This window comes from Pholis gunnellus (assembly GCF_910591455.1).
Source record: "Pholis gunnellus genome assembly, chromosome: 4".
NCBI lineage: Eukaryota > Metazoa > Chordata > Actinopteri > Perciformes > Pholidae > Pholis > Pholis gunnellus.
Genome location: NC_136530.1, coordinates 16,682,550 through 16,702,840, shown reverse-complemented (window position 1 = coordinate 16,702,840; position 20,291 = coordinate 16,682,550). Strand labels below are relative to the sequence as shown.

The 20,291-nt window shown below is 41.6% G+C and overlaps 1 protein-coding gene across 1 annotated transcript in view; it reads left to right on the top strand.

Moving 5' to 3' along the window:
• Positions 1–3,082: 3,082 nt before the first annotated feature.
• The window catches only part of lrp8 (low density lipoprotein receptor-related protein 8, apolipoprotein e receptor), a gene marked incomplete at both ends in the record, with an annotated part of 146,469 nt that continues 129,260 nt past the window's right edge, over positions 3,083–20,291 (top strand). The window contains 2 exons of the mRNA XM_079157710.1: positions 3,083–3,149; positions 4,196–4,321. Of these exons, the coding sequence (XP_079013836.1) occupies positions 3,083–3,149; positions 4,196–4,321 (193 nt within the window). The remainder of the gene's footprint in view (positions 3,150–4,195; positions 4,322–20,291) is intronic.

Sequence of the window (20,291 nt, the reverse complement as noted above, 5' to 3'; positions counted from 1 at the left end):
TACCTATGAGTTCCAGCTGCTATTGCTATAGAATAAGCTATAGTCAGAGGTGTGAATCAGAACCCCTTTGTTATGAACTGATGAAGTTTTACTTTAACTTTGTTCTTTTGGCTACTTCGGTTATAGCGCAACACCCTGTAAACACAAGACGGACATATGATCACGTTTTAAGATGGATATTGCAAACATGTTGGTAAACTGTTGCCTTAAAACATCCAGCAGACACTGAGCAACAACCTTCATTCAGAGACAGTCAATATCTGCAACATTGGTACCATACACTGGAGCTCAGCAAAGAATCTGAAGTCCCTTGGTATAATTATTTATTGAATAATTATTTTTTCTAAATGCTAAAAACATTTTGGAGAACATGCTGTTCTGGCCTCATCACTAAGCAGCAGTAAAGAAGAGGTAAATTACATTTTTGTCAGAATTGCTCCAGTTCTGTCACTGCTGCTAAACTCATCACCACCTGATGAAAGTCAAATCTGTTTACTAAACTCTGTTTAGGACTTCACCAACTCCAGAGGGAAATATGTGGCTCCTTGGCTGCTAAATCCTCCACTATGTTCACCAGCTAGTCACTAACAGTGTTTGTCTGCTATTTGGTACTGGGGAAGTAGTCTGCCGTGTCTGAAATGGATGCTGATGAGAATGGCGAAAGTGAACCAAAAACAGTAAACTGGTGAGCAACTAAAGTAAAATAGCTCCATGTAACTGAAGAGAACTGCAAAATAAAGTAAAAAGGCTCGGTGGGTTCATAACTACGAGTGACACCTCTCCCACTACACTTAGTCATTTGAGACATTGTTCATATAGAAGTATCAAGTGTTGCTTTAAACTGCTGAATCAGCTATAGATATTTTCTGGGATAGTTACTCAACATAATGTGCTAACACTATTTATATGCATGCATTTTTTATGCACTAGACACTCTTTGCAACTCTATGGTAATGATACGCTGTATGTTAATCATACTTAATTTGCAATATAAATTGAGGCACTCCTCATCTAAACAGCTGATCAACTCTCACAGTACATAAACGTGGCATTCTCAAAACCTACCCCACAGCGTGTTGCACCTTTTGCAATGTATATTTTCCGTTCTCTTCTCAGACTACTTGCTTGCAGTAATAAAGATAATATGAAATCGTGTATATTCAGGAAGCCAGTAATTTTATGCATGTGGCCTTTTTATCCAGTGACATATATTTTTCCAGCAATATTTCAGCACGTAGCTGCTGGCAGCTGTCTAGAGTCTGGACAGAAAACTTGCTCTTGCTCTTCTGCTCTAATTCATGCCCGTCCCTGAGCTCATCCTTACTGCAGGGCTGCACTGCACATGTAGGTACAACACACATGGTGTAATCCTCCGGGCTTGATGGATAAAAGATGAAATACATGTATGCTAGTTGTGCATACATAAAACATATTGCGCACAGCTCAAAGATGTACAATAAAACCCAAGAGGATGTAACACCAGCTGTGCACATTTAACTTTTTCTAGTTCATGTCACAGACCATATGTAGACTGAATAGAAGTGGTAATGTCAGCAGTTACTGACCATGACGCATCCACAAAGCAGATTCCACACGCAAACATTTGACCCCAAAAAGACTCCGCTTTCTTTGGTAACCATACATTTTGAGTGAACTGGGATATAGTCTGCAGAGATAACAGGGCTTTGCTTTTTTTGGTGGGTTTTTTCCCTTGAGGACAAACTTTGCAACTACACCCAGCTAGCAGTCATCGTGAAGATGATGCAAAGACTCATTATGACTATTTTCGGCACCTGTGCCAGCCTTTTAATGTTTCATTCACACTCATTTTATTGAATAATGTATCAGAGGCAAGAATTGTGTTTTTTCCCCCCTCTATTTATACAGTAGTTTATTCATTATTCATGTGTTAATTCATGTGTTAAAGTCATTTCATGCACATGAGCCATGTTGAACTGCAGCAAATCAAATTTGAACTCTTCCTGCATACAGCAGTACAGACCTGCCTGTTCCCTTTCATTGCACACACTTTTCATTGAGTTGAAATTCTCTCCATACTCTGAATATGTTTGGTTACTTCACCGCCTTTTAGGTATCATTGCAGATATGACTCTACATGCACCCAACTCTGTTTCATTAAATGATGGTCATTGGCTGCCTCAGTGATTATTATACTCGAGCCAACTGAAAATCAGCAAGCCGAATATTGCAGTATGACAAATGTAGTGCTTATAGTTTTTTTTCAATGAAAGAAATGCCATTACAGTCACCCAGCTGTTTGATAAGCTTCCTTTAGAAGACGTGAACTAAACAAAAACCTTATTATATGCCTTTGAAAGTAAAAAGAAAATGAACAGCACCAGCTTGAAGCTAGTGAGAAACAAAAGTGGATGAAACATTACATGGACAATGGTGGTTTCTCTGATACTTCAAGTTGGTTCCCATAGTAACAGATACAGAAGATGCTGGAGCTTGACAGCATCAGTGTTAGTGTAAACGTTTATACTTGTGATTGGATTAGGGATTTAAACGTCTAATGTTGTTGATAATTAAATTGAATTTGTGGAACATATGACATGACTAGACTAAGAATGAGACAACAAGAAAAAACATAGACCGAATGCAGGTGCAACACCAAGACAAGCAGATAAAGAGAAACAAAAACCTGAAACTGAAACTTTACCATCAAGAGCACGTGCATTGGACATGGTAGTCTACACGAGTCAGAACCCTTTACATCCTGCGAGAAGCGGCGTAGAAGGACGGTAAAATAAACTGCCACTACAATGACACTTCCGTGGTCAACAATGGTTAACAACCCATTTGGATGCAGTTTCTCCACCTACTCCATTAACCTGCAGGCAACCATCCCCAGCTATCCCGCCCACACGCGTCACTGATTCAAACTGCAGCCGAGGCAGGCGGTGAGGAAGCGGAGAGCCGGGCTCTGATCGCTCACATTCACACGCTCAGGAGCAGAGGCAGAGAGAGGAACACACAGCGCGAGAGCGAGAGGTCGGGGATCCTTCAGCGGCTTTTCACTTTGCATGAACACAACCGTTGACCCCGCCAGGATCTAAAGATGTGGACTGAAGTCGGAAAGCTCGTGCTATTACATTTGTTACTCATGGAGCTCCACGGCGCTAAAGGTAAGACACTTGCCTCAGCGAGGAGTTGAATGTGCATCAACATCGCGGACGGCGACGCTTTTGGGGGGGGGGGGGGGGGGGGGATCGTTTGTGCCAGCTGAGACGCGGATCGTCTCTCCGTGTAGTCCGCGTCTTCCCGAGTGCGGCGCTAAATGTGTCTTTCAGAGACTTCTGTCATGATGCCGTGGCTCGCACCTGGGTCGCCACTTTTTGCCCGCGCAGTGGACATCGCGTTCGCCCGGTGACATGAGGCGACAATACGCGGAAGAAAAGAGCCGTAAAACCCACAGCACGTGTCTAAATGCAGTAGGCTGATGTTATTGCTAGAAACAGGATGCATGTGGTGATGGGAGGGCTGCACGCGTCTGTGCATGGAGCTTTTTGTAGCTGTAGCCGAAAAAATTAAATAAACGCTGAAATAGATTTGCCTAAATACATCTTTGTGTTGAAGTGCCAGCAGGACACTGGTGGTAGGCACTCGCGGTCGCATCAAAGCCTATTGATACATATACGATATAAGCAAGTCCATCATAAGCATATTATAACAGGAAAGGTGTAAATCATGTTGTGGGAATATTGCATTTTTTAGAAAAACACTACAACATTTATCATGGAGGAAGCCTACACACAGTAATAGAAGAGTTAGAGCAATTTTAGCTATTTACCATTTAACAACCCACAATACTCAGGACAGAATTAATTATCTGCTTTATTGCAGTAACGGTACGTCTTTTAGAGGCTATTTTTGAAAAATGGAGATTGTTTAAATGTTCTAGTTCATCTCACAAAAAACAAACACAGCCACATAAACAGTCAGCTGGTGTTGATAAAGCATTCTCACTGCCTCCTTTCTCTAAATGTCTATAACACCCCCACCACGTGTCCACGGGTCTAACTAGACTTTCTTTAAAGTGACTTAATTACATTTTATGTTGTTCAAAATCTTAATGTGACATCTACTTTTATTCAATGTTCACATTCTGATCACTTAATGGACCAAAGAACTGATTGACAACTTGTTCTTTACTTGTTTTATGACAACACAGGAACTAATACGGAGTCGGAGTGTGAAACAGGGCAGTTCCAGTGCAAGAACGGACGTTGCATCCCAACCCTGTGGAGATGTGACGATGATGATGATTGTTCAGACAGTAGCGACGAGGAGAACTGTCGTAAGTAGCCCAGACTCTTGTTACGTTGGCAGATAAACTGAATGTTGCCTTTGCTTGCTACAAAAGGGCCCCCAAATGTTTTTATGTGAAGTATCCAAAAATGTGGGACACATTCGACACCAGACCGTTATTTGATGATGGTCGCGCATCCTGCTATTTGATATGAGCTGGTACATAACTGGATAAAATAATATGCTGTAGATACCTGACTAGATCCACTTTGTAACTTTGAAATGAATGAAGTTATGCTGAGAATAAGCTGCTTATTCTTTTTGCTTTGGGCCCCTCTGGAATCTCCCTTTCAGTTGTTAGTCTGCAGACGTCAGTGCGCGAAGCTGCTGATCCTGGATCATTGGTCAGGTCACATGGGCACAGGAATTTAACTAATTTCGTGCTTATTTTATTCCACATGAAACCTCTGACACAAGAGAGCTGTGGCCCTACCGGGTCAGAGCAGGGCTATTCCATGATATTATTACTCTTGCTGTGACTGTAGAGATAACGCCAGTCCTGTTATCAGCTTCGCCCTGCTATACTGTCTCCTAATGCTCTGGCTATATAATGGCTTCACAGATTGTGTCGGATCTGAAATAGTATGCTCAAATTGCAGTGGTATGTGTCATGACTACTCACTGCTGAGTAAGGCATCATGCTTTGATGCAAATACTGTTATGTCGCCGATCACACAAATTGGCTGCTTTTCTGTTCTCAAGGGTGCCTCTGATTCTGTAGACGGGGAGATTGTAATTTGAGTTTCCAGCACAGAATTGCATAAATGATATCGGGCAATCAGATATTGTATTATGTCCTTCAGGGATTTGTGAAAAAGACCCATAGTGTGGGATTCTGGTTTGACTGGACACATTCAGGAAATTGCATGGACAACCAGCCGAGTAATCACCCCTTATGAATTTGTCATGGTACTAATTGCTTGTATGGTTATATGAGTGGCCAATTGATTTATTGCTTATCTCTGGGACCAGCACGCCGAACCCATGATTCTCTCATCCCACACGCCCACCGTGAGGGAGTGCTGTGACATTTACAGGCACGTCTCATTCACTGCAGAGACTGATTGGGATTGTTGGACATTTATTGGGCAACGCTTGGTGGAAGTGGAATTAGATTTTAATGAGCTCTCCTTCCCTCCAGCAGGTGTGGTTTACTTTGTTGATGCTGTTGAAGAGTCTCTCAAAGAGAATGTGAAAATGGTCCTTACGCCACAAGGTGACAGACTGTTCTTTTAACTGAGCCACTTTGTCTTTGGCAGAAATGTGCTCTGCCACTGTCTTCTCTCCTCACTCCGTTTGCTACATATCCTGTAAGCTTCACAAGTGGTTATGCTTTCCTGTCTCTTTCTCAACCTCTTCACCTGCTCAGTCTCTACCCTTTTTATCTACTTTTTACCTCTTGCTGTGCCTTATACTCTCTTTAGCCATCTCCATCTCTTGCCCGCTCTCCCTTCCTACCCACCTTACGCTCCGTATTCTTTGAGCGCTTCAGCCGTCAGCCTGCGTTGGAAGTTGGGTGCCTTCTAAAAAGCTGTCTCACATCCCCGGCATTGTAGCACCCACTAAGGGACTTTTCCTCCCCCCCCATTTAAAAAAAAAAAAAAATGGGGGGCACCTTGGCAGTGCGAGTGCCGAAGAGGCTATGCCCACTCGTCTTATGCCCACAAAGAGCATCAGCTGACAGGTTGGTTGGAGATAAATCCAACAGCGTGACTCCGGTTGCCGGAGTGATGCTCAGTGGCTGGCAGCGTGCCAGCCCTTCCAGCAGATGCCAGCACTGCCACTGTGCCCCCCTCTCCAAAACCCAACATCACCAGCAACCAGCAGAGCTCAGCGGAGAGGAGGAAGAGGTTGAGGTGGAGACAGAAGATGGGACAGATTTGACTGAGAGGAAAAGGACACTGTAGAGGAGAGCTCGTGAAGAAAGTAGGAGCGTTTTGGATAATGGGGGGGGGGGGGTATTGTAAAGAAAATGAGGGTAAGTTTTACCTAACAAACCCAACCCGTTTTTTTTCACTCGTGGTGGTGTTGCAAAGCTAAATTGGCCTGGAACAGGTGCCATTTAAAGGAAGTTGTACATCAATTGAATCCCATTGCGTTAATCCACTAAGCATCCTTCCCACATCTTATTGGATGACTTTGACACTCGTTTTTTTTGTCATTGGTCTTTGCCTCTGACTTCCAAATTGAATATATAAATATGATGTCGATAATGGAAAAGCTGTCATGTATCTAACGATACGACCTAAAGTATATATCATCACAAGTTTAGATATATTACCGTAACAATGATACCTTTTTGATACATCTGAATATGATGCATTGATCATTTTGAAAAAGGTTTTAAAAATATATCTTCATATATCTTTCTTGTGCCGGCTAACTTCTGATGTTTATCTCCACTAATTGGAGACCAGTTAAAGAATGCAGACTCTGCACTTTACTGCGAGCAGATTAATTAGCTGAACTTGTGGTAAAATGCCGCTAGATGTTGTAGCTGCTCTCACGTAAGATGTATTGGACTGAGACAATGCATTTATAACCCACTGAAACTGGTTCCCGAACAAATCTGAGGCAGGAAACACTGATGCTCCGTTCGGCGTTTGCGGCGCAAAAACTGCTTTGAGTACTTGTTGGGGAAATTTCAAATGCATACGAATATGGCATGACACCACTTTGTCATTGTGACATTGGGTCCTGTCAGTAGTCACATCACCCATCTAGTTCCCTGTTCACACAGGCACACAGGTCTCTCGCTGCAGGGATTAACCCTCTAGCCTCCCACTAGCAGCTATATTAGAATATGTCTTGGTAGCTTTGGTTGTCTTTTGTGCCTTCATCTCTCCTTTCTTTCACTCTCCCTCTTCCTCCTCCTCCTCTCCTCCCCTCCTCTCCTTCATCCTCAACATGCCTCTTGGTAGATTTCGTTCTTGTTGCCCTGGGAGACGGTAAAGTGATGATGGTGATGGTTGGTTGGGGGGGGGGGGGGGGGGGTTCTTTTCTTTGTGGTGAACACAACATTCCTGCACACATGTATGCATATGCACTGCAATTCTCCACCTCTGCACGACTCTGTATGACCTATATTTTGTCTGTGGAATATACAGAAAAAAGGCCTTATCGCTTTTCCAGCGGATTGAAGTGGATTTAAACATGCCTAATCCAAAGTGCCACTGTCAAATCATCTCGTATCGGAACCGCATGTTAGCTTTCAATTGTTCTTCCTCTCTCTCTGTAAAGAAAAAAAGACACATTTTTGTGGGTTGCATCTTCACAAATGTGAGGGTTTGCTTTTCTTTGTTTTATATCGTTGTTTATTGAATATCTTTATATTATTGAGTGTTTAGATCAGATAAAATTTGTCTTTGTCTCCTTTTGGAGAAATATGTCTTTTTTTTCTTCTTTTTTTTTACTGTTGATTGGAAAAACCAAGCAATACATTGTGTGTGCATGGCACCTTAAGGATCAATCATAATGGAAATAAGACTTGGTTTCAGCCTTAGTAACACACTGTAATATAAAACACACCAAGCTGTAGGATTGGAACACATTCTGAATCCTAAACCCTCAATGAACCATGAAACCCTACTGTTTCACAACAGTAAAAAACTAGGGGATGGAAAGAGAATACCATAATGGTGGGAAGAAAGTGCTTGTTGAGCCTAGTGTGTGTGTGTGTGTGTGTGTGTGTGTGTGTGTGTGTGTGTGTGTGTGTGTGTGTGTGTGTGTGTGTGTGTGTGTGTGTGTGTGTGTGTGTGTGTGTGTGTGTGTGTGTGTGTGTGTCACAGCAGGACAATGAGTCTGAGAAGGGGAGCGTCTCCTCTGCAGTCTGAGGCCTGCTTCCCATAGAGAAGACATCACAACACATTTCACGCCACTGCCCTGTGTTTGTGTGAGAGGGCCACTCATACTCACCCACTCATAGACACACACACACACACACACACACACACCTACACACACAACACTGTAATAAGAGACTGCAGAGAAGCGCTTCAGGCATAAAAGGCATTGTGCTGATAGGCTCACAGAAACAAATTTTGGTCACCTGCTGTCACACACACACACACTGCTCGCTGTAGCACAGCTGGGGTCAGACTTTTAATGGGAGTATGAGGTCAAAGAGACCAATAGCTTAATCTATTGCACACACGCACACTGACACACAATGAGTGAGTGTGCAGTAGCAGGTCTGTGTGGCAAAGACTCCAAAGGAAAAATACGTGAACACACACACACACACACACTGAACTGAACTATGGGGCTCAACACACACTGACCATATTTATACTCAATACTTCTTCCTGAACAGGTTTTATTTCTAGTCTGCTGCGTCTAACTCCATCAAACACACCTGTTAGCATATACACACCTCCGTCCATTAACAACCACACACACAAACACATGAGGAAACCACATCATTTGCATCCATCATTTACTTTTCTGTGTTGGACTAAGGACATAGTGGTGTGTGTGTGTGTGTGTGTGTGTGTGTGTGTGTGTGTGTGTGTGTGTGTGTGTGTGTGTGTGTGTGTGTGTGTGTGTGTGTGTGTGTGTGTGTGTGTGTGTGTGTGTGTGTGTGTGTGTGTGTGTGTGTGTGTGTGTGTGTGTGTGTGTGTGTGTGTGTGTGTGTGTGTGTGTGCGTGTGTGCATATATTTGAGGAGCGTACTCGGCTGCAGTGCTCCGGTCTTCAGAGGAAGAAACCCCACTGCTGTGTTCTGGGACTCTATTAAGGTTCGAGCCAATTTAATCGGCCGGTATTAGCTTATTACTGACATGTCAGTACCGGCATTGCATTGGCAATCAAATTCTAACATACAAGACAACGCATGCCACTGAAGAAAGCATATTTTGGGGGAAATTGGCTGGTAATTAGTTGGTGAACCTAACGTGGGTCTTATTTCCATAGTTTGGGACATCATTGCTGACTTCCCTGGGCAATGAGGAAGATTTCAAACATGCTCACATTTTGTTTGAATGAATTGGTTCCTCTTTTGGGGGGCATAAAGGAAATGTTGCTTTAAGTGAGGAGAAAATGAACACCAACTCGTCATGTGTGTGTCCCTCATGCCCCATGCTAACACTGTATGTTGTATGTTGGATGACAGTCAATCAAAGGAATTGAGAATCTTTGGCAGCCCTGAAGTTAAATGCGGACACTTAACACACAAGGCTGGATCTGACCGTTCTGTGTAAGAGTTTTGATAAACATTACATATAGAAATAGTTTTAAATGATAATGACTATTATTATTATTATTATTATCATGTTGGGCAGGGACGTTTTTATTAATGTCGTGTTTCATTCACATTAATGCCCCAATCAACAAGCTCTTATTCATCAAACGTCGGGCTTCTTTTTTTTATTTTGACATGATGCTAGTCTCCTCTGTCCCTCTGCGGACATATTAAAGAGTTAGACTGCCAGCTGGCCAGTCCTCGCTACAACATTATGCTTTCCTTGAAGACTGAATATTTAACATAATCAAGTAGACACGCGCAACATTGCAAGCCTGACGGGTTGACAAACCCAAAATACGGCAGGGCACCTTTTGTCGGACACTGTATCATGCCCTACAAGCTAACAATACCTGGTGTGCTGAATAGGTGTTGGGTGCAGCGGTGCAAAACAGCAGCAGGGTAATTTTAGCTGAGGTCAGTGCTAGCCTGAGGCGTTTGCTCTCTCTTTCTTTCTCCGCTCTCTCATTTTTGCCCACTTTCTACCTCTTGCTGCCTTTCTAGCTCCCTCTTTCTGCATTTGTGACCCTTCTCTCTCTTTCTTCAGAGCTTTGGTGTAGTGGCTCTGTATTGACATGAAGGGCAGGGGTATGAAATGCTGCAAACCTACAAGGAGGAAGCAGTTACTGTGAGAGTGTGTGTGTGAGAGAGAGAGAGAGAGAGAGAGAGTGTGAGACTGCACTTCCCATCTGCATACTTCTAATCCAATTAGTGAGTGTCTCAGTGGGTGAGAATCTGCACTGTCAGAAGTGTGTGTGTGTGTGTCAGAGAAAGCAAAGATAGTGCGCTTGCCTCGGCCTGAGGACTCATTTATTTTGTCTTTGTGGGTGTTAAATACACAAAAAACAACAACCCAAAAACGCTACATTGTCTTTCTGTTCTCTTTTATTTTTTGTTCATCTCACCTCTTCATTCAAAATAAGGGCATATTTATCAGAACAAAGTTTACTTAATATTCAACTACTGGGTTGTTTATAAGGGAAACAAGTAAGTCAATCAGGACGGCGTCAAGAAACTGAAAGAGCTTGATAGCATTCCTAAATGTCCTGTTCTGTTTTTAAGGCATAGCTTTCTGGATGGTTACCTTGAGGGATGATGGTTTATTAACTTAAAGGATGGTTTAAACTCATTGCGCAACAGATCAAAAGTATCTTTGAAATATTTCCAATTTTCTCCAAGTGATATTCTAATGTCCTAGACATTAGTTGGCACACTGGAATGCTGCCAAATTTAACAGGAAGCTCACAGCTACCAGCTCAAATAATTCTGTGTCTCTTCATCGAACAGCTCACTGCGGCTGCTTGTTCTTGTTCCATTTCAAACTGATCCGCTGTCAATTAAATACCGAAAATGGCAGTTGTCTTGTTTTGTGGATGCATTTTTTAAAGTTATGCCCACTAACCAATGCATTGCATTTCCTGTGACTACTTCATCATAAAAGTAAACTTTGTTAAATTGTTTTGATGTGAAGCTGCAGCCGTAGGAAATGTTTGGTTTGCACAACACAATACAGCATTTAAAAAAATCAGTTTCTCTATTATTTATATTAGATTATTATTATTATTTATATATATATATATATATAGATATATATATATATATATCTATATATATATATATACATTTTTTTTTTTACATTTATTTATATATATTTCATATTTTTAAATACTGCAGATAGTCCAGGTGTTTTTGATAAAAATAAAATAAAATAAAATAAATATTTGTTTCTGGCCTCTGCTCTCACCTGAGGAGCAATGTGGCTGACCCTGAACATAACATAACTGCGTCTGGCCTTATAACCAATGCAGAAAAGTACTAGACAGCTAGAACCTATTTGAGGTGAAACATATTGTGGACGGAGCGGGAACAAGTGAGTTAGTAGTTTGTTAGAGGAGTCAATAAACCGAAAACAAACTTTGTTCTGCTAAAGAAAAAAGGGAAAATGTGGTTGAGTGATAATAATCATCTCTTTCTTTCTGAAGTTTAAGTCTTGTTCTTTCTCTCCTGCTCTTTTTATTCTCTCCCTTTCTGTACGCATCACCCCACTCCTTTTTGTCTTTTCTGTCAGAATTAGCTCGTCGGTTTTCGACAGATTACCTTGTGTTGTTTGTCTGCTCTGCTGCAAAGTCACTTATCGTTCAAAGTCAAACTCCAATAACACTACAATCCTGTTTCCCCGCCGTGTGTGTGTGTGTGTGTGTGTGTGTTTAGCTGTGTCTCATTCTTGTGTGTCTCTTTGTGCCTGTGTTGTCGTGTTTAGCTGTTGTTATCCCCCCCCCCCCTCCTCCCCAACCCAGTCGTGTCTGACAGGGTATCATGGCATTAATCCCCAGCTCAGATTAACAGAATATCTTCATGTGCCTCCATTTTATTATTTACATTTGCTGTAATCCTGTTTTTCACCTTGCGCTCTGTTGCCTGGTATATGCAGTCGGGGAGCGGCGAATGAACTTAGAATGCTGATGAATAAAACATGGCTGCTAATACCAGTCTGCTGGGCTGACACCGAGACACGGCCCTTGAGTGCTGCATGTCAAAAGTTTTCGTGAGAAGTTACTCAGGGAAGTTACAAAGTGGATTTGATGACATTTCTCTTACTCCAGTTGCTATTCCTCAGTCTTTCTCTGTTCAGTTTCCTTTCTTTCTCTTTACTCTTTCTCTTTTTCTCTTCATTTCTCTTCGCTCTGCTGCTCTAAGTTCTACTGTTCCTGTATTGTCTGGCCTTTCTCTTCCCTTTCCTCTCAGTCTTGGTCTTCTACTGAAGTTTGAGTCATTACATCCCAACCTGCTTCAGTGTCTCCTGTCAAATAATACAGAACATCTTTTCACCCACTGTGGCAGTAAAGCAGGAAATCATTCTTTTTAAAAGGTTTTGGCAAATTTGGTTCATGCATTCATCTGTGTGTTTGTGCATGTTGGTTGGAATTTTATCCACTTGTGTGTTTGTTCTCAGATTGGTGAAACTAGATGTTCTGGGTTAACTCTTGAAGAGAGAAAGCAGATGGAAAGAGGCTTTGAAGGTGTCAAAAAAAAGGACTCCAAAAGCGAATATGAACTCAGATCTCACCCTGATATCATCTGTATCATTAGGCAGCAGAAAACGCGAGCTGATGAAGATGCTAAAGTTGTAGCCTTATAATACAGGTTACGCTGCGGTCATACAAATCTGAAATGCTGAGCTTTTATTCTTCTAAATGTAATAATTACAGCCAGTAAATTAAAGCCATCATAATAATAATAATAATTATAAAGCACTTGTTAGGGTTTTTCAAAGTGTCGGTGAGAAGCCTGTGCTTTTGTTGACAAATTTAAACAGACATTTAAGCATTGAATTCTTTGAGCTCTTTTCCCATTGGCCCCCTTACTGCTAATTGTAACAGAACTTTCTTTAAAATCGGTTTTGTCAGTCACTTCTATTCAGTTGAAAATACAAAGACAGACACAATGCACATGTCGGGTTCGCATATCAACTGTTGCACAAAACGTTATTACAAAAACAAGACTGTTTGCAATTTTGCACAACAGATTCCAGCAGTCTAGATTATTTGATGTGGCTGATGTTAGCTAAATCTAAGGCTTGTACCTTTTCCACAAATACCACACCGAATATACCTTTCCAATGCAACACCTGTGTTCTTGTCAGTTTTGGAGGAGCTAAACCAACTGCAGAGCACATCCACCATCCACCATGGCTTTCTGGGAACTGCTGATGGAGACTTTTCACACTTATAATCACACAATAATACTGCTTAAAAAAATGATTCAAGCAGTAGTTAACATATTTTCAGATATTTTTCTTTTGCATGTTCCACCTTGCCCAACACCTTTTCTCTCACTTTTTCTGTCTCGCTCTCTTCCTCTCATCCCCTACCCTCCATCTGGCTTTTGAATGAAGCTGTTTATGTAGATTACACACACACACACACACATGGTATCTCCTTTATACACACGCTTTTCCCGCTAAGCCTGGGAACGGGTCTTTTACCTTGAGGGGATTTTGCTTGTCATTTGCTGCGGGAATGGGAGGGAGGGTGGTAGGGAGGGTGAGGGGGGCACTCTTTGATGATATAGCTAGTGCTTAGTAATACCGTTATCAGTAAAAAATGGATGGTGTGACACAACATCTCGTGGAACTTCTGTTTTTTGGGATTCACAATCGAACACTTTTTCCTGCAGCATGCTTAATTATCACAACACACTGACGCTGTCAAGATGACGAGGCTGGGGTGGCGGAGGGGGGGGGGGGGGGGGGGGGGCGATTAAAGGGTGAGGAAATAGCGAAGGAATCAATTGTTAGGAGCACACTTTTCCACTGCTGATTGAGGAGCAAAAAATGGAACGCCTCCCGTTCTGATCATCCTGTGAAACTCCTGATAAAAATACCTTTCTGTTGGAGTTGTGTTGTGGGGATTATTGGACTGTGTTTGAAGTAAATAAAAAAGCTGTTGTGCTGTAGTTGCTGGAGCAGCATCAGGAGTCTCTCAGGACGTATTGACGCTCAAAACGTACTTCAGCTGTTTGGGATGCTTTTCAAAGCTTTCAACGCGCAGTTTAAAGACGCTGCGCTGCGTGGATGAACCAAATGTAGATGGGGAAGGCATATTCTGGTGGGAGGACTGAGTCTCTGTTTGTCGTGCTTGTTACGGAGTGAAGGATGAAATGTTTTTCATCAGATCTCCTTTCCCCGCTTCGTCCTCTCCCTCCATCTTTGCCTTCTCCAAGGTCTCTTTTCTGTCTTTCTTCTTTGCTGGCATGTGTTCACAGGGCGTTTAACCAACGACAACCCTCCCTCTCTTTCTGTGCCCTCCACCCCCCACACCCTATTATGTGTCATTGCAGCAGAGCTTGAATGTTTGCAAGAAGGGTGACACCTTCTCAATGGGACCTGAGAGGCCCCTCTCTCTCGCTCTCTCTTTTTCTCTCACACATACACGCACTCTTAAAAAGATGCATTGTTTTGTGTGTGTGTGTGTGTGTGTGTGTGTGTGTGTGTGTGTGAGCATTATGGATAGGGATGTGACCTTGCATGCAACAACTGCATTATCCTGTTGGGTTCAATACTCTTTGCAAGAATTTTCATATGCATTTTCTTCCTTATTTTCAGTGTTTTCATTAGCTTTTTAAATCTGTCTATGTTTGACGTTGAAGTGTGTTTGCATATCATTTCCTCGAGGAAAAGTGGAAACCCTGAAACCTTTTCTTGTTGTTTTTGCTTCCCATGTTGCCGTTGATGTCTGTTTTCATTGCATTTTCTCTGAGGTTTAGTAAGTGAAGAAGGTAGATGATCGGCTTAAACATTTTACACATGGCTTTAGTAGGAAGAAGAAGAGAGGCTAGTGCTGCACACACACACACACACAAAAATAAAAGCACATACAAATAACTAGAGATGCACCGATTGATTGGCCGAAACTGGCTAATTTTCAGCGGACATGACCGGTGACTGGCCAATCAGTTTCATATTTCTGCATTTTTTTGCCGGTCACATTTCCACACGTGTACCACATGATATGTTTTATATTTACACACAGCGGCACAGACGGTAACTTCACCGCCTCAGCCTCGTGTTGTCTGCGTGTAAGTGCTTCAGCGAGAGTGAAGAAGACATAAAGCTCGCAATTTGTCACAACTGCAAGTCCAAAATAAGCAGTGCAAGAACAACCAAAATATATAATCCTATTCTTGTCCCACAGCACAGAGATAAACGGCTGACGTTAACGGAGGTTGCATTGACTCGTGTTATGATGCGTTCAAGCTCTTCAGTAAAAATGTGTATTGGGCGAAGCTAAATTATATTATCATGATGTAATCTTGTAAAATGACTCTTTTGGTGAGAAACTTGAAAAATACAGTTGTTTGAAGGAGATGTTTTTCACAGCAATATAAGTTGGATATTAGAGAGGGATATATAACCTGTTGAACTTCTAACACTAGCTCTAAGAAACTTATATTAAATAGTATTTAAAATAAAGATAAAAAAGTATATTTTCTAATCGTTGCCTAAAGATTTTAGAAAGAATATTAGATTTGGCAAAAATTGGAAGCGGCAGGTCAGACTTTAATGAGCGGAAAGCTTTGAAAAATGTAAATTAGTGCATCTCTATAAATAACCATACTGCTGTTAGCAGGCCTGCACATATGCAAAAGAACTTCTGTATACCTGCGCTCCCTGTCTCATTCACTCTGTCTTTTGAGCCTTTTCTCTCTCTCACTCTCTCTCTCTCTCTCTCTCTCTCTCTCTCTCTCTCTCTCTCTCTCTCTCACATAAACTCACACACATATGCACATTCGTGCACTTTTGCATCAGCTTCTTGGCTGCTGTAGCAGGTTGGAGAATGAATACCGTGACCTTTTCTTTGACATAACAGGAGAACCGGGTTCGTACGAAAGATAATTTAGCTGTTGTTTTGTTTCACAGAGTTTCTCGATGTTGCTTGATGTTATACCTCACTAATGCTGTGCTCTTGCTTGAGATATTGATTCATACCTGACCTGTGTGTCTTTTGATGTGCAAACTTTCCATTTATCTTTTCAAAAGGTTTTCTTTGAGGAGTCTCAGCTTTGTCTCTATCTTTCTTTAGTCTCTCTTCTCTTGGTCTCTATCTTTCTCTATTATTTTCTTCACATTATTGTTTAGTTTTCTTCTAATTTCAATTTTTTTGCCTCCATTTTGAACTCCACTATCCCATCTTCCCCTCTGTGTCTTCCACCCAATAACTTGCAGGCAGTCTCTACGTTATTTAGCAGTCAGGAGTTTTGTGGCCAAAATAATAAATAATGATTTTATTTGAAACCATTGGGCTGACTGGGCAGATCCTTCTGCTGGCCATAGACACGCAGGAACAACCCTGAAAATGATTTTAAATGGAATTTTGAGCCATGATGAGTAATAATACTAGTCCCGTTTGCCTAAATGTGTGAAGCATTGACGGTCACACCGAAAAAGGCAACCAGAATAGTGAGATAAGTCTGTTTAGCCAGAGAAACGTGTGAGAGCGTGAATCCCAGGCTGCCGTGGCCCATCTGCAAGTTTTCATGCCTTGCTGCCCATGAAATTCCACTTTGCAATGCCTGCTGAGCGCAGGTTTTACCACCACTAAATCCCACAACTACATTTAAATAGCCGACATTTAATGCCCACAAGTTAACATCCCAAAAATATCACCCAAGCTAAATTCCGAGTACCTTCAAAATGAACAGACCCGATGTGTGTTCGTATGGGAGAGGTTCGAGGCTTAAGGTCCACAAATAATACATTTCTGCCTTTAGTTACAAAGAAAAGTAGATTTGGCAGATTTCCAATGACAAAAGCAGAAAAAAGACATTTTTTACATTAACGCTTTATGTTATTTTTATCAATGAATATATGCTTTCCCAGCTATATAGAAGCTGCTCCATCCATTAGAGATGTAACCTCTGAAGTATATCTCAAGAACTGAAATGATTGAGCTCAATACAAAATAGCAATGACTTCAAATATGATTTTAAAAAAGGAAAACATTTTGATATTATCACTAAGCTTACAAAACAGGAACGCACAGAACGCTGCCTCTAGAAATATTTTATTAAATTATGACACATGTGCAAACCAGACCCTCTACCACACGGACACATACACTTACTCTACGCAGCATGGTGAAGACCCAGTGACCTAGTTGTGACAGAAGGCAGTAGTTAAGTATAATTGGCCCGTGGTGTTATTACTGTGATGTGTTTCCTTTCTCCGCTGGCTTCATTCCACCTCTTTTGGCCCAGACGAGGTGGCCTTCGTCCAGTTTTCTGTGTCTGACGATGCTTTCATAAATGATCAGACAGTTTAATTAAACCCTGACACTCTCTCTGAAGTTCTTTTTGATATGTCACTTTATGTAGCACATGTTGACCACTCCCTACAATAACTCCTGATTTGAAGAAAGCAAAAGTAAAAGGTTATTTTTTTTGGGCAAAGACGATGCCCCTTTGCTTTAAGTATGGATTCCTCTGTGAAGAGAGAGTTGAGTGAAGATGAGTCATAATCAGAGCAGGCAGCCCATTGTTCTCCAAGATGACCACAAGTCTCTTTTACACCGTGCTCGAAGGCTTGAGCAGCTACTAGAACAGGTGGCTGTGTGTAATTGTTTGACACTGGACTGTACAGAGGGAGCATGCAGGTGACAGAAGAGGTGACATAGGATCTGTCATTTGCCTCTTTCAACAAGAAGTAAACATATAAACATAATGTAAAAGAAATAGTATGAATAAGAATAGCATTAGCATACCTTTTCTGCCATAGTAGAAATCCTGCTTCGCAGGGTGATTTGTCACCTCCTAATTTATTCATGAGCGTGTGAAGTGATATATGACGTTTCGTCCCTGTCCTTTGACATAACTCTGCAGCAGTTGAAATTTCACCGAAATTGCTCATTGTAATATTATTCCAATTTGCAAGTTTTTGTTCTGCCACTGACGGTCTGAGGGAGGGAAAGACTCACACTTTAATGAAGACCCCTCACAGTTTACCTGATTTATTCTATTCACTTCACTTCATCTTGAAATGGCACAATGTCTTTCTGTCAGAAAGCCGAGACCTCATTTACCCATAATCCAATTTGTCAGATGCCATCAAATTAAGCTTTCACCCGTAAGGATGTTTTTGCAATGTTAAGAAACATTGAGAGAGTGCCCGTGAGAGGGATTTGGTGCATGTGAACACAGGTATGTTTTCCCAAACTTCAAAGAGCCTCAACATGTTTTTTATCGGAGTGCACTTGAGACACATTGATCCGTTTCTAATGAAGAGACTCGTGCACCTTGTTAAAGAATCCAGAGGGATGGCAAACTTTTTATTGTTTTGTTCACGCTCCAAACTTGAAAGGTTGAGTTGAGTCAAAATAATGTTTGATGGGGTAAGTATAACGGAGCATGGAATGGATCGAGCCAGGACAAATAAGCAGGGTTTTCTGCAGGTGATGGTAGGATAAAATAGATCTAGTCTCCTTTCATATGTGCTTGAGGGATTGATAGAGAGATGAGCAATGAGTGTGGAAGGAGGAGACACCTTGGGATATCAGTTTTTAGATAAGAAGATGGATCTGTCATTCAATGCCTATAGTTCCTGATAAATCTTTTTGCAAGCTTTTCTTGACAGAAAAAAATAAAGTTTGTAGGCTGCTTGTGAGAATTTGACAATATGAATGGCAGTTGTCAGCGCATGATCTTAACGAATTAAGGATGCATCACCAAAAATTACAAAGCTGGAATCGAATGTCGCATCGAATTGTGGATTTGGAGAATCTTGACACATATTCTACAATGTTAATTGGCAGAGACTGTTTTTGGCCAACGGCAGTCATAGATGATCTCAGGTCACTTGGCAAAATCCCAACAAGCTGCTATACTAAGAGCCACTTTTATTTGTCTGTTACAATATGAATAATGCTATTTTTAGTTGAGGTAAATAATGCAACAAATGGCTGAGCTCTATAAGTTGCTAATGTGGAACTCAATAGCAGCAAACCCCATGGTGTGTGTGTGTGTGTGTGTGTCAGTGTGTGTGTGTGTGTGTGTGTGTGTATGTGTGTGTTTATGTGCTGCTGACCTTAATTCATCACATTAGCACCAAGTCTCCAGAGTGTCTATGGAGATGTGTTCAAAGTTAGCAACCCCCGGCTAATTGATTTCAATGAATGCCACATTTATACTGTACTTCACTTAGTAAATTACACCAACATGCATGCATATGTGTGTGTGTGTGTGTGTGTGTGTGTGTGTGTGTGTGTGTGTGTGTGTGTGTGTGTGTGTGTGTGTGTGTATGTGTGTGTGTGTGTGTCCATGTGTGTTTGGATGGGTGGGGGGGACCAATCTGTACAGTCAGTTTTTTTTAATGAGATCAATGCTTCCCTTCCTGTATCCCCAGATGGTCACAGTAGTAAAGGTGTGTGTGTGTGTGTGTGTGTGTGTGTGTGTGTGTGTGTGTGTGTGTGTGTGTGTGTGTGTGTGTGTGTGTGTGTGTGTGTGTGTGTGTGTGTGTGTGTGTGTGTGTGTGTGTGTGTGTGTGTGTGTGTGTGTGTGTGTGTGTGTGTGTGTGTGAAGAGGGAAGGGGCTGCAGGGACCTTAGGCAGATAAATCTTTAATCATGTGCTTGCTCTCATGTTTCATTTAATTGCCCCCCTAAATCCATAAAAGGATGACGGCATTGTGGTTTAGTGCGTGTTTGTGTGTCTGTGTGTGGGTAGCGGCAGAGATTTGATTATGTCTGTTGTACAGTACATGTAGGTCACTTTATGTGTGCTCTTGTACATATAGAAAGCAAGCATTACATCTCTTTTTACCATGCTCTATTTCTTTTCTCTGTGTTGTGTGTGTGTGTGTGTGTGTCATGGTTTCTTTTGTGATGTACATGTTATCATTTATATGGCAGATATGTCTCCAGAGATCTCTGCCAGGCCTTCACAACATGATATATTCTTCCACATTGTGTGTGTGTGTGTGTGTGTGTGCGTGTGTGTGTGTGTGTGTGTGTGTGTGTGTGTGTGTGTGTGTGTGTGTCTTCCTGCATAGTCTTACTGTTCTGTATGTCAGTATTTCAGGGAGAACTCTACCTGCTCTATTATCTATTCCATGTTTGTCCATTACATAATGTTAGAACATACATGAACAACTGTAAATTCTATTTAAACATCATTTTAAAATATTTTCCAATTCATAGATATATAATGCATGTGTGGCTTAACTCTTGGCCA